Source organism: Aethalodelphis obliquidens, unplaced genomic scaffold (genome assembly GCF_003676395.1).
Source record: "Aethalodelphis obliquidens isolate GAN/ISIS:26980383/991018 unplaced genomic scaffold, ASM367639v1 scaffold35, whole genome shotgun sequence".
Lineage (NCBI taxonomy): Eukaryota > Metazoa > Chordata > Mammalia > Artiodactyla > Delphinidae > Aethalodelphis > Aethalodelphis obliquidens.
Window position 1 is genome coordinate 12,467,836 of NW_020837979.1, and position 14,265 is coordinate 12,482,100.

Genomic DNA, 14,265 nt, shown 5'->3' on the forward strand with positions numbered 1-14,265 from the left:
ATATATATATCTCAATCACTTTATATCTATATAGATATATGGATATACACTTAATTTGCAGTAGTGCTATATGGTTTTCCTTCCAAATAATGGAACTTAAAAGTTGAATCAATTAAAAGAAAACTATTAAGTAGTAATTAGCATAATGGGTTAGAATCATGAAGAGGATAACAGAAGGACTGGATTTAAGGGAAACACTGAGTACGGAGCCAGTGTGGAGTGGAGAGCAGGCTGGCCAACAGGATGAGCTGCCTCTCCTAGGATCACATGTGCCACGCTATGGAGCCCTGGGAGCCACTAAAGACTTGTGTCATGACGAGATTTGCTCTTCTACAAAATCATTATGGTGTAGAGAGAGGATTAGACGTGACAAAAGGAGCCAGCAGGTCAGTTAGAAGCCGACTGCAAAAATCCAGGAGAGGGGGCTTCCCTGGTGGCGCAGTGGTTGAGAGTCCGCCTGCCGATGCAGGGGACACGGGTTCGTGCCCCGGTCCGGGAAGATCCCACATGCCGCGGAGCGGCTGGGCCCGTGAGCCATGGCCGCTGAGCCTGCGCGTCCGGAGCCTGTGCTCCGCAACGGGAGAGGCCACAGCAGTGAGAGGCCCGCGTACCGGAAAAAAAAAAAAAAAAAAAAATCCAGGAGAGGGATGATGGTGGCCTAACTCTTGGTGTTGCCAGCAAGACAAAAAGAGTAAAGAGCTATTATGGCATGACTTGGTCGTTGAGGTAGAAGAACCTCTGGTTCTTGGCTTGGACAACTGGATCAATGGCGGGAGGGAGGGCCCATCACCGAGCCGGGGGAAGACAGAAGGAGAGGTGGGTTTTAAGAGGATTATGATGAGCTGCTTAGATATGTATTGGAGGTGACTTGTATGCAAATGAAGAGGAAATATGCAGTAGGAGTTGATGTCTGAGCCAGAAGCTGATGTGATTGGAATGGGAGTTACCAGCACTTAACCTTTCTTTTGAAATGGATAAAATCCTACCTGTGTGAGTTTGCTAGGGCTACCAAAGTACCACCGACTGAGTGGCTTCAACCACAGAAACTTATTTCCTGATAGTTCTGGGGGTTAGAAGCGCAAGGTCAATGTCTCAGCAGGGTTGGTCTCCTCTGCGGGCTTCTCGCCTGAGCTTGTAGATGGCCGTCTTCTCTCTGTGTCTTCACACCGTCTTCCCTCTGCATGTATGTGTGTGCATGCCTGTGTCCTAATCTCCTCTTCTGATAAAGACCTCAGTCATTTTGGATTAGGGCCCTTCCTAAGACCATAATTCACCTTAATTACCTCTGTGATGACCCTTTCTCCACATAGTCACATTCTGAGGCATAAGGAGTTAGAAAGTCAACATTGTAGTTTGGGAGAATGCAGTGCAGCCTATAAATCACATCCTAACTTGTTAAATCAAAAAGAAATTCTGTTGCCTAATGAAACCAGTAAGTTCAAGAGGATGAAGGACGATTCTGAATAAAGGGATTCAAATCTTGACTCCAGGGTGTGTCTTCGTTTCTCTCACTCAGCTCTACGTGATGTCACCTGTATTTTCCCTCATGGTACCAAAGGTGGCCATTTCAGGACCACAACCTCTATACAGGAACCAAGCCCTGTGAAGAAAGGAACTTTTTCCTGATAATCCCAACAGAAAACTTGAAGATGATCTTAAGTGACCTATCTTAAATCACTCACCCACCTCAAACAAATCGTTGGCGTATGGAAAAGTAACTCTGGGCAAGGTCCAGGTTTGAGTCTCTAGACTTTCCCTGCCCACCTGTCAATCCCACATACTCCTCACAAATCGGGAATAATGGAAGAGTGTTTCCCTACAGAGTTGTTAAACAGGCAGTAACACCTATAACACACCATGTCCACTACAATGACTAAAGCCACACGAGTGGATGTGGCAGCCCATGAAGAATGTGTGGGACAGGGACTTCCCTGTTGGCGCAGTGGTTAAGAATCCGCCTGCCAATGCAGGGGACACCGGCTCGAGCCCTGGTTGGGGAAGATCCCACATGCCGCGGAGCAACTAAGCCCGTGCGCCACAACTACTGAGCCTGCACTCTAGAGCCCGCGAGCCACAACTACTACAGCCTGTGCGCCTAGAGCCCGTGCTCCGCAACAAGAGAAGCCACCGCAAATGAGAAGCCCGCACCACAACAAAGAGTAGCCCCTGTTGGCGGCAACTACAGAAAGCCCGTGTGCAGCAACGAAGACCCAACGCAGCCAAAACATAAATTAAAAAAAAAAAAGAATGTGTGAGAGGAAAAAAAGAGGGCTGAGGTTAGGAACCCGAGGGAAAAACACAATATTCAAAGGATGAGATGTGAAATAAACAGACATCCTTTAGGAAAATGCAGAAGATAAAGGAAGAAAGGCAGGACAGAGTGTTATCACAGATGCCAACAGAAGAGACAGTTTTAACAAAGAAACCATGATTTGTGAAACCTAGGAGAAAAAAAAAATTAATATCTTTAATCACAAAGAGCTCAGACACATCAATTTTTTAAAAAGAACACAAATAGAAAAATGAGCAAAAGATCAGAGCAGGCAGTTCCCACACACACACAATTAAATTAAAATGATATGTGACTAGGTATTCATTTATCAAGGAAAACAAATGGAAACACTTTTGAGATATCGTTTTGGGCTTTTAAGATTGGCAAAATAAAAAGAAGACAAATTGAAACACTTTTGAGATATCGTTTTGGGCTTTTAAGATTGGCAAAATAAAAAGACTCGAAGACATCCGGCATTAGCAAAGAGGAAGGGAAATAAGCACCCAGGAGGAATTGCTGGTGGTTCAAAGTGGGGCATCTTCTGGGAGAGCAATTTGTCAGAATTAAACATTTAAAGGTACGTACTCTTTACAAAATCAGCTACGAAGTTACTATCATAAGTAAAGTAAGCCTTGTTTTGTTTTTTTTTGTTGTTTTTTGTTTTTTAGAAAGGAAATAATCCAGACATCATCTAAAATACGTTAAACTCAAAATATTGCTAACAGGTATGGAGGGAGACCAACCCATTAGAACGGACACAGGCTATAAACCACCCACGCACAACCATACTGGTGGGTCTCCACTGAAAATCCCATGGGATTTTCATCCCATGAAAATCCCATGAAGTCCTCCAAAACATATTAATGAAAGTAGAAGGTGCAGAGCTATGTGAATAGCATGGATTCAGGTTTTAAAGCCATAGCTGTGCAGATAAGTACCTGAAAACATTTTCTGGAGGAAAGCATAAGAAACTGATAGCCAGTGGCTGCCTTTGGTGAGAGGGACCATGTAAAAAGAGGGGGTAGGAGGTGGCAGGGGTGAGATTTCCAATTTCTGTTTTACATCATTTAATGCTTTTTCATTTATTCAAGTGACAAATGATAATTGAGCAGGCCCCAATGTCAGGCACTGAACTAGGCACACGGGAAATACTAGAGGAGGGAAATAGAGCGCAGGGCTTCCAGCCTGCGTTCCTCAGCTAGACTGCCTGGCTGTGAATTGGCTTTGAATCCTGGCTGCACACGTAGAAGTTGGGAGACCCCAGTTTAATGACTTAACCTCTCTCTCTCTGCTGCTTCATGTGTAGAATGAGGACGAACAGTTCTTATTTCACAGAATTGCTATAAGAAGTAAATGAGATAGCACAGGTAAGGTGCTTAGCAACATGCCAGGCATTTAGTACATGTTCCTTAATTGTAATTGCTCAAAGAAAAAGTGAGCCACGAGAGACACAGTCCCCGGCCTCAGAGAACACCCAGTACAGTGGGTGGCTGACCTGCAGAGGAGGAGTTGGTTATTGGAAACGAGGGTCCAGAGAGTTGGATGAAACATGCAAGCAGATGCCGGAGCCATCCAGCAAGACAGGAGGGCTTGAGGGCCTTCTTGCCCTGAGGAGGAAGGAGTTGGGGGAAACGGAGCCTCAGGACACCATGGGAAGATCCCAGGAGAGCCAGAATGCATTCAATGCAGGGACACATCCTACAAGAGTTGAAGACACTCTGGGAGCTGGGTCTGGAGCAGAAGGAAGGGTCTGAGAAGTCAGCTGAGAAAGCTCCAGAATGGGGCTAATCAGCTAGAACCGGAGGCCAGGAAGCATTCCAGAGGATTGGGGAGGGGAGAGTGAGGCCACAGAAAGAGGTGCAAGGCTCAAGCAGGGGAGTGATGTATTAATAACTTTGTTCAAAGGAATTGTTGGATCACCCTTGTTTGGGCTGATAATTTTTTCTTTATTTTTCTGTATTAAGTACCTGGAACTTCTGTGGTATCCTTGAGGCTTCAGCCTACAAGAATCCTAAGGATGCATCCTTTTTGCTACACGTCCTGTGCCTAATGTTGGCAGTGGGAAGAAGGCCATGAGCCTTGGGGGTCAGCTGGCTTGTGGCCCAGTGATCCCTGGGCTATGCCCTTGCTTCTGAGCCTCCCTGGGTTTGATTTTTGCCCCTCACTCTGTATTTGCAGCTCATTCCAGTCTTCCCTGACCCCCAGGTGGCTGAGTAGGGGAACCGGCAGGGGCTACTTGGCCAATGGCAACATGAAGGGCTTACAAGGGAACCGTATTCTTTGAACAGAAGACAAATGCTGGACTTCCCTTGTGGCACAGTGGTTAAAAATCCGCCTGCCAATGCAAGGGACACAGGTTCGATCCCTGGTCTGGAAAGCTCCCATATGCCGCGGAGCAACTGAGCCCGTGCCCCACAACTACTGAGCCTGTGCTCTGGAGCCGCGAGCCACAACTACTGAGCCCGTGTGCCACAGCTACGGGAGCCCGCGCACCTAGAGCCCGTGCTCCACAACAAAAGAAGCCACCGCAATGAGAAGCCCACGCACCGCAATGAAGAGCAGCCCCCGCTCGCCGCAACTAGAGAAAGCCCGCGTGCAGCGACGAAAATCCAATGCAGACAAAAATAAATAAAGAAAAAAAAATGATCCAGTTCAAATACTGTTTAAAAAAAAAAAAAAAGAAGACAAATGCTAATTGGTGGAAAACCTGCTCTCCTAGGGAAAAGAGTTGCCTCAGTTTCCCACCAGCACTTAACATTCAGTAAGTAGAGCCCTAAAAGTTTGTTAAAGGAGCAAACGGACAGCAGCTCTGGGTTCTGCTTTAAGCTGCAAGTCGCAGCCTTTGAGGTAGGGGCTGGGAGTGGACAGAGGCTCTTCAGTGTGCCCCGCACTAATGACACTACCAGCTCCAAAAGGAGAACCAATTAAGTGGTCAGAAGTTGGAAAAAGTAAGGAATGAGATACTGGGCCCAGCTCCCGTTGACGCAAGATCTTTTCTTCCATAATCCATCCCATCTTCACCAAAACAATAAGTGCACTGATTAATCTTACATATTTTAGCCTATGTGATAGAGTTATTCTCACCTCATTTTTCCAAAAACTGTATTCTCCGATTACAATTTGAATTTTCTTGCTTTCTTTTCTCACCTCTTCTTGTTCCTTTTTCATCTCCACTTGCACCCAGAGTTTGGTTTTTACCTTACTCTGATTCTTGTTTCATAAAGGCCAAACCGTCTTATGTCTATTGAAGACAAAAAAGCAGATATTTCTGAAATGTTCTTTCCATCACTCTAGTAAATGATTTTCAGAGTTGGACTTTTTCTGCACATCTGAGTAATGCTTCTATTCCTTTTTGCTATAGAAATTTCCCCCAGGTCCCAACGTTCCATTTTGTGTGTTTGGTTTGTGTGTGTGTGTGTGTGTGTGTGTGTGTTTACTCATCCTTGAATGGGCTTATTTATATTCCAACATGGCATTTGTAAGTAGTCATTCCTTAATTCAACAGGGACGAATTTTTCAGAAATTGATATTTGTTTGTCCTCTGGTGGGCAAGGTGTTTCAAAAACGGAATTACATATAAGGATTCAACTTCAAAGGGCCTCTGATGTATGAGAAGAGGTAAGATAGGTATAATAACTATAGTGCAAGGTAGAAAGCCAGGTGGGGGACATGGGTAGAGTTCATAATTTCTGCTTGTGGCCTTTTTCATAGATGATACAAAGTAAACAATGATGCTGAAATTGGGAAGGACCGACTCTGTTCACAGTTCAACGTTGTTCTAAGTCACAGCCATTAGGAATTAAGACCACTGAGGCTATTTCCAATTTATATTACCTTTTTCTTCCTCGGTAAATATGGAAAAATACTAGCAAACACTAATGTGCCAAGGTTTCTATGATGCTGTCAATCAATGAGTGTAAGGAATTTGACATTGTTACAGTGTTTGTTACAAAATAACTACATGCCATCATAAATCACTGTTGTCGCTCGAAGAAGCCTCAAGAATATTACCAAATGTCAGTGGAAAATAAATGAGATGTTTTCTTTGGGTTGAATAATTTCTCAAAATGTTTTATTTTCCAGTGATGAAAACATGTAACAGTGGCATAGATACATTAATCAATTGCCTCGATTATATTCTTTTGTGAAAAGGGAATTTGACAAAACGTTATTACAGGAAACTTACATTTTAAGCATAGTTTTTTTTTTAATTTTTTTTTTTTGCGGTACGCGGGCGTCTCACTGTTGTGGCCTCTCCCGTTGCGGAGCACAGGCTCCGGACGCGCAGGCTCAGCGGCCATGGCCCACGGGCCCAGCCGCTCCGCGGCATGTGGGATCTTCCCTGACCGGGGAACGAACCCGCGTCCCCTGCATCGGCAGGTGGACTCTCAACCACTGCGCCACCAGGGAAGTCCCTTTAATTTTTATTTATTTATTTTTGGCTGCTTTGGATCTTCGTTGCGCGGGCTTTCTCTAGTTGCGGCGAGTGGGGGCTACTCTTCAATGCAGTGCACAGGCTTCTCACTGCCGCGGCTTCTCTTGTTGCGGAGCACGAGCTCTAGGTGCACAGGCTTCAGTAGTTGTGGCGTGCGGGCTTCAGTAGTTGTGGCACGCGGACTCCGTAGTTGTGGTTTGCGGGTTCTGGAGCGCAGGCTCGGTATTTGTGGCGCATGGGCTTAGTTGCTCCACAGCATGTGGGATCTTCCCGGAACAGGGCTCGAACCCGTGTCCCCTGCACTGGCAGGCGGATTCTTAACCACTGTGCCACCAGGGAAGTCCCTAAGCATAGTTTTTAACTTTTTTTCCCCTAAGTATAGTTTTTATCTTTTTTTTCCCTAAGTGCATCAACTGCTTTTTAAATTTAATTTTTTTAAAAAACGGGGATTTAAAATACTATTTTAACTTTGAATTAAAAACTCAGATTATGACCAATGATAGTTTTAAGCTTATCTAATTAATATGTGATTTAAAAATAGATAGAAAAGAGTATAACTTCCAAACCCCTAGAGGGGGTGTCCACCTCACAGATCCCTATCTGGATAAATGTTGTAACAAAGGCAAGGAGACGCTAGGTGGCTCCATGATTTTTAAATAAAATTAAAGTCCGCAAAAGACTTTAGTCAAGTTCCGTGCATAGTCAAGGAAGAAAATATCTCTACTGGGCTGAACCTTTAACCCAAACAAGAAACAATAATCTTCAATCATGGTCTCTCACTCAGGATAATTTGGAGTATAGGGTTAAGAGTTAAACTAAAAGAAAACAAAACAAAACAAAAACAAACCTTCAGGACTGCAAAGTATATATGGGTAAGCAATTTGCTAAAAAATAAGGGAAGGCATTATATTATATTCTTAAGGACATCAATTACTAAGGGGGAGATGGTTTCAAATTTTTCCTAATTTATTGCCATCTAGTTTGCCAGCTCTTCTTGTGGACTTTCTCTTTTTAGTTTAAATTTTAAATTTACGAAAAATTATTAAATTGGGGCATTATAACTTATTAAAAATTGTTTTCCTTCCTTATAGCTGTCACCCTTATTAACATCGCAAGAGAAATAGCAAAACAAAACAGCTTCGTTTGGGTTATTTGGGAAGGAAAACAAAAGCACGGTGCTTATCTAAACTAGGAAACCTAACTCAAAATACGACTAAGGCAAACACTATTCCATTCTATATCATCTGCAAGGAGACTGAAAGAAATTGCGTGACAAGAATTCCTTTCCGGTTTCACAAAAGAGGAGAAAAATGTTACATCTGAAGTGTGACTTGCATTTTAGGAACCAAAATTTGCTCGTTAAATGTTTTCTGGATTTCATTTTTTACGAAGTGAGGTAGCAGAAGACGATCATTTTCCTGAAGGTATATAACTAACTTTGTCCTGAAAATAAATGCGGGGTGGTGGAGGGGAGGGGTTTCCGAATTATTAAATATTCTGAACTGTCAGTCTGCAATTGGCTAATAGAAAAAAATCTTTTCCCCCACCCTCTCCCTTAAACGAGAATCTCAGACCGGTCACTTCTTAAGAACATATTTAGGAATCGTTTAAATGTAAAAGAAACAGTTTTCTTATCGTTGTTCGGGGCCAGTAAGTAACGATCGCGTGGCACGTGGGCTCCACACAGTACTTCACTGGTTTTGTTTGTTTTTCCAGGCAGGAGCCGCATTTGAAAACTTACAAAAGTAGAGGGCAAGTCTTCTACCGTAATTCGTGAAGACCGTTTTTGTAAATGAGCGCTTCTTGCACAGTTTAAATTACAGTTGGCTTTAAAATGCTAATTCCGAACCCTCCATTTCAATGTCTTTGAAAACGTTCACCCTTCTGTTTTGAAAGACAACAAATCACACCAAAAGACTGCGCAAACGTGACCTAAATGAACATGTTTCCCGAATGTGAACGAACCTATCGTTATGTTTAGAGACGTGGTTAGAGAAATTAAAAACCGATTTCAGTCCCTCCCTTCAAAGAATTCCCCAGGAGAAGGGATATCTTTCGTATACCCCAAAGACTTGTAAATCACGTCTATTATTTTCGACTGTGAGCCGATCGGTCGAGACCGGACGTGAATCCGGCAACTCGATGACAAAAGGTATAGCTCCAGGTCGAAATACCAAAGGGGGCTAGGCAGGTGGCCTGAGCGGCCACCCAGAGTTAACTTACAGACTTTTTAGAAAACAGTAGTACCGTCTCGGGTGATCTCTTTGTTTTGATATTCGTTATTTTATTTCGTTATTGTGCTGAGGACACGGTGGTTAGGAACGGGGAGCGCCTCGCTCGAATCCTGCAGGCGCCAGCCTCCCCCGGTTCCCCTGGCCCCCTGGGCTCCCCTGGCCCGGCGAGGAGGGGCTGCAGGGGCGGGGCGGGGCGGGGCGCGGCGGGCGGCGCGAGGTTTCCGCGCGCTCGGCCGGGACGCGCGGGCAGATGGGGCGTGGCGGGGGCGTGGAGAGCCGCGGCCCGCGGGCCGCCGCCCAGCCCCGGGACCTGCCCGGGAGGAGTCGCGCCGCCGACGGTTATAAGAAGCCGGCCTGTCGGCGCTCCGCGCGCACCCTCCCCCGCCCAGAACACCGGTCGCCCGGCCAGGGCCGAGGCGGGGCCGCAGGGTTGGCCCCCAAAGGGATGCTCTCGCCCGAGCGGCGAGATCAGCCCCGCTCTCCCCTCGCCGCCGCCGCCGCGCCGCACCCGCCGACGGTCGCCGACATGGCTCTCTACTGCGGCGACAACTTCGGCGTGTACTCGCAGCCCGGCCTGTCCCCGGGCGCCGCCGCCCCGGGCGCCCCCCCGGCTGCCCGGGCGCCCTACGGTCTGGCCGACTATGCCGCGCCGCCGGCCGCAGCCGCCAACCCCTACCTGTGGCTCAACGGGCCGGCCGTGGGCGGTCCCCCTGCCGCCGCCGCGTACCTGGGCGCCCCGCCGCCGCCGCCGCCGCCGCCGCCCCCCGGGGGCGCGCCCGGGCCCTTCCTGCAGCCGCCGACCGCCGCCGGCACCTTCGCCTGCGCGCAGCGGCCCTTCGCGCAGCCCGCGGCCGCAGCGCCCGCCTCGCCCGCCGGGCCCGCGGCGCCCGGGGAGCTGAGCTGGCTGTCCATGGCCAACCGCGAGGACCTGATGAAGATGGTGCGGCCGCCCTACTCGTACTCGGCGCTCATCGCCATGGCCATCCAGAGCGCGCCCGAGCGCAAGCTCACGCTCAGCCATATCTACCAGTTCGTGGCCGACAGCTTCCCCTTCTACCAGCGCAGCAAGGCCGGCTGGCAGAACTCCATCCGCCACAACCTGTCGCTCAACGACTGCTTCAAGAAGGTGCCCCGCGACGAGGACGACCCAGGTGAGGGCGGACAGGTGCTTCCCGGCCGGTCCCTTACCCCCCACCCCCACCCCCACCCCCAACTCACACACGCGCAGAGACTGGCCAGTTAGGGTTAAAGGGCAAGCAGAGAGCCGCCCCTGGGTGATGTTCCTCAGGCCGTTGGAAGGGCCGGTCGAGTTGCAGGGAGGTGGATTAGGAATAAGAACACGGGTGGGCTCTCAGATAAGGGATGGCTGTAAAGATTCAGATGAGCTGAGAATCCCATTACATTTCACGAGAGAGGTGGGGAGAGACCGGGAGTTGGAACACGCTGTCCGTAGATGTCCTTCCTCCTGTCTCGGGTTCCAGAGAGACTCACTGTGTCCTTCGTGGGACACGTACTGTCCCTATCTTAAGACATGATTCGAGGATGGTGGCACGGGCATCGCGAGACGGGGGTCGAGGGATCAGGGAGCTTGAGCTGGGTCCTGCAGATTGTGGTTTGGGAACCTTATGTATTTGGAAATGTAAAAATGAAAACCCCAAGTTTGCTTCGTTCGGATCTAACCCCGGGGGTGAGGAGGGCTGGGTTACCGTGGCGCGTTAGTGGTTTCCCTCTTAACCTGAGGAGTGAGGTGGAGAAAAGCTCAAAAATGAGAGAAACAGAATCTTACGTGAGGTTTTCAGAAGGAGCCCAGGACTAGGGGTGTGAGGAGAGAGTCGGAAATTAGGAAAATTAAAAATTAATTAAATAAATTTAAGAAAATTAAAAAATTAAAAAAAATTTAAAAATTAATTTAAAAAATTAAAATAGGAAAAGGGGAAGAGAAAACTGTTTCAGTTGCCCTCTACAGAGATCCAGGATTTTGTGTAAATTATGCAAATTATGACCTGGAGTATTTGTACCTAAAGTCTTTCTCGAGCAGTGCTTTCCACTTGAAATACAGTACAACCCACACGTGGCTGTGAATTGTCTTGTAGCCACGTGAAAAAAGTGAAAAGAAGCTGGTGAAAATGTTTTTTAATTTCATTTCGACATAGAACAAATATAAAAAATTATCAGTGAGCTACTTTCCATTATTCTTTTGGTACTAAGTCTTCAAACTCCTATGTGTGTGTTTGACACCACATCTCACTTGGGACTAGCCGCTTCTCAAGTGCTTAGCAGCTACGTTTGGCTAGTGGTTACTGGACTGGACAGAGCATGCAGTTCTAGAAGATACGTCTTCCAGATCTGGCTTCTCAGTCACCTGAAGTGATCATGTCAATTGTCATGTATACTCCTCGACTTTCTAAAAAGGTCGAGGACCTCTAGCCAGTGTCTTATCAAAGCTTTTGGTACCAGGAACTTCCCTGGAGGGCCAGTGGTTAAGACTCCGAGCTTCCACTGCAGGGGCACAGGTTTGATTCCTGATCCAGGGAACTCAGATCCAGCATGCCACGCGGCATGGCACCCCCCCCCCCAAAAAAAAGAAAAAAGCTTTTGGTACCAAGGTGACACAGTATAAATATCCTGATAGATGCAGGTATTGTTATTTAGATGGTAGATATGTGAATAAGTTTTTTTCCTGCAACTACTTGCAGAAAATGTGTAGGTGGAAGTAATGGATATGGGGGAGTCTGTGCTAGTAGTTAAGAATGCTGAGTCTAGAGCCAGCCTGCTTAAATCCTGGCCCTACCTACCGTTGCTAACTGGAAAGACGGCAGGTTGCTAACCAATCTGCACCTCAGTTTCCCCATCTGAAAAATGGAGGCCATAATACTGCCTGTCTCCAAAGAGCTGTGAGGAGTAACTGAAGTTATCCATGCAGAGAATTCACTACAGGATAAGCGCTTTACAGTATTTGCAAATGCCAAAGATTCTTTTTACCAGAAGTGAAAAAAGCTGTTGGGAGATAAAATCCTCCAAGACGATAGATCTTTTTTACTTCCATTGTGCTCAAAAGGGAGGGAAATTTTCTAAGCAGAAGACTAGCATTGCATGCATTAAATGGGGCCCTGATCTCTGAGATTGGCCTGGTGGAGGAAGAGCTTGGAAGAGATGCAGGGGTGCCTCCTGCCCTAGGCAAGGAAGGGGTGTGGAGCCTCCTTGTACTCCAAATATATCCATCCAAGGCATTGTTCAACCAGTCAGTTCCCCAGTTTTAACCTGATTTTGTTCGGCAAGGCAGAGGGTTGGGTGTTGGAGGTTGCCTTTTTCCAGTGGAGTATTTTTTTGGGGGCAAGTATTGCTCCCTTTCAGCAAGTGATAACAGATACTGTTTCTTCACTCACTCACTGTGGTGTGGCTCCTTTGCGGAGATCTATCATTTAACCCTCACAGCCAACCTGTGAGGTGTACTGTTCTTATCCCTATCTCCACAGATAAATGAGGCTCAGTTAGTGCCATCTCCCACAAAAGGATGCATTTAAACAGCAGAGTGGTTTGAGCATCTCTGTCGGAGTTTCCCGAGAGCCTGCCCACCAGCCCCCTATCACATGCGAAGCTGAGTACCTGAGCCTGAACCGCATCCTCCCCTAACTCAGCTTTCTTTCTCATGTCCGTAGGGAAAGGTAATTACTGGACCCTGGATCCGAACTGTGAGAAAATGTTTGACAACGGGAACTTCCGTCGGAAGCGAAAGCGCCGCTCGGAAGCCAGCAGCACCCCTACGGTGGCCGTGGGGACCTCGAAAACAGAAGAAGGGCTCTCCCCGGGACTGGGGTCTGGAGTGGGTGGGAAGCCGGAAGGAGACAGCTCCCCGGCGTTGCTGAGGCCCTCTCAGTCCCCAGAGCCTCCCGAGGGCACCAAGAGTACCGCCTCCTCCCCAGGAGGGTCCGTGCTCTCCTCCACCCCTTGTCTGAACAGCTTCTTCAGCAGCCTCGGCACGCTAAGTGTTAACAGCAGTGGGAGCACCCAGCGAGTGCTCCCCGGCGGCCGCCCCCTAGGGATCCAGGGGACCCAGGTGCCCTCGGGCGGCGCGTTCCCCCCCAGCTCCGTCCCGGAGGCCTCGCCAGACACCTTGCAGCTGAGTCACAGCACCAGCAATGGCAGCAGCCAGAGGTCTTCCTACTACAGCCCCTTCCCTGCCAGCACCAGCGGGGGACCAAGCAGCCCCTTCAGCACCCCTTTCTACAACTTCAGCATGGTCAACAGCCTCATCTACCCCCGGGAGGGCTCCGAGGTATAGACCCCCCGCTTCCCAGACTTGACTATGGACACCTGAAATCTTGTGGAAAATGCAGATTCCAAGGCAGTAGGTCTGGGGCAAGAACCGAGACTCCGCATTTCTCCGAAGCTCCCGGCTGAGCTTGCGGTCCACTGACCGCACTTGGAGTAGCGTGGATGCAGTAGGTAACTGTTTCTACAACCCGGCAAACTTTGACAGGTTTCTCTGGAGAGAAATCCAGCTCACTCTGTTCTGGGATCATACCCGTGAGCCCTGAGAGGGCATGGACCACGTGTGTTTGTTCATCACTGTATGTCAGGGTCACAAGCTCAAATGGGTCCAGGGACCGGCTACAAAAACAAGTGAATTAAGTTATTGGGTCGGAAAAAGATAACAGTTGGCACTGGAAGCAGTTGGGAGCGGTTGGGACCTTCGAGCTGAAGGCTGCTGTGGGCAGCTGGTTATCTCCTGCTTGACAGCATTCTGATATTTCTAGAAAAGTCAGAGACCTGGATTTTTTTTTTTTTTTTTAAATGAATTTATTTATTTTTATTTTTGGCTGCGTTGGGTCTTCGTTGCTTCACGCAGGCTTTCTCTAGTTGTGGCGAGCAGGGGCTACTCTTCGTTACGGTGCGTGGGCTTCTCATTGCAGTGGTTTCTCTTGTTGCAGAGCACAGGCTCTAGGTGCGCGGGCTTCAGTAGTTGTGGCTCGCGGGCTCAGTAGTTGCAGCTCGCGGGCACTAGAGCACAGGCTCGGTAGTTGTGGAGCACGGGCTTAGTTGCTCCGTGGCATGTGGGATCCTCCCGGACCAGGGCCCGAACCTGCGTCCCCTGCATTGGCAGGCAGATTCCCAACCACTGCGTCACCAGGGAAGCCCAGAGACCTGGATTTTTATAGGAAACCTCCATTTGTCTTCTTTGTGGCTACTGAGAGTCTTTCGAATACTGTGCTAGGAAGCGCCACAAATCCTTGAGCTCTTCGCAGCTTACAAATCACCTCTGTCTATGCTCAGTGTCAGGTACATGGCAGATACTAATAGCAATAGAACCGCCCAAGCACACC

General features: G+C 48.1%; 1 protein-coding gene across 1 annotated transcript; it reads left to right on the forward strand.

Annotated features, from left to right (window-relative positions):
- Window positions 1–9,467: 9,467 nt before the first annotated feature.
- On the forward strand, window positions 9,468–13,230 carry FOXI3 (forkhead box I3). Its single transcript, XM_027128642.1, has 2 exons — window positions 9,468–10,092; window positions 12,601–13,230. Exons 1-2 carry the CDS (start codon window positions 9,468–9,470, stop codon window positions 13,221–13,223), a joined length of 1,248 nt encoding a protein of 415 aa, XP_026984443.1. The 3' UTR covers window positions 13,224–13,230.
- The last annotated feature ends 1,035 nt before the right edge of the window (window positions 13,231–14,265 follow it).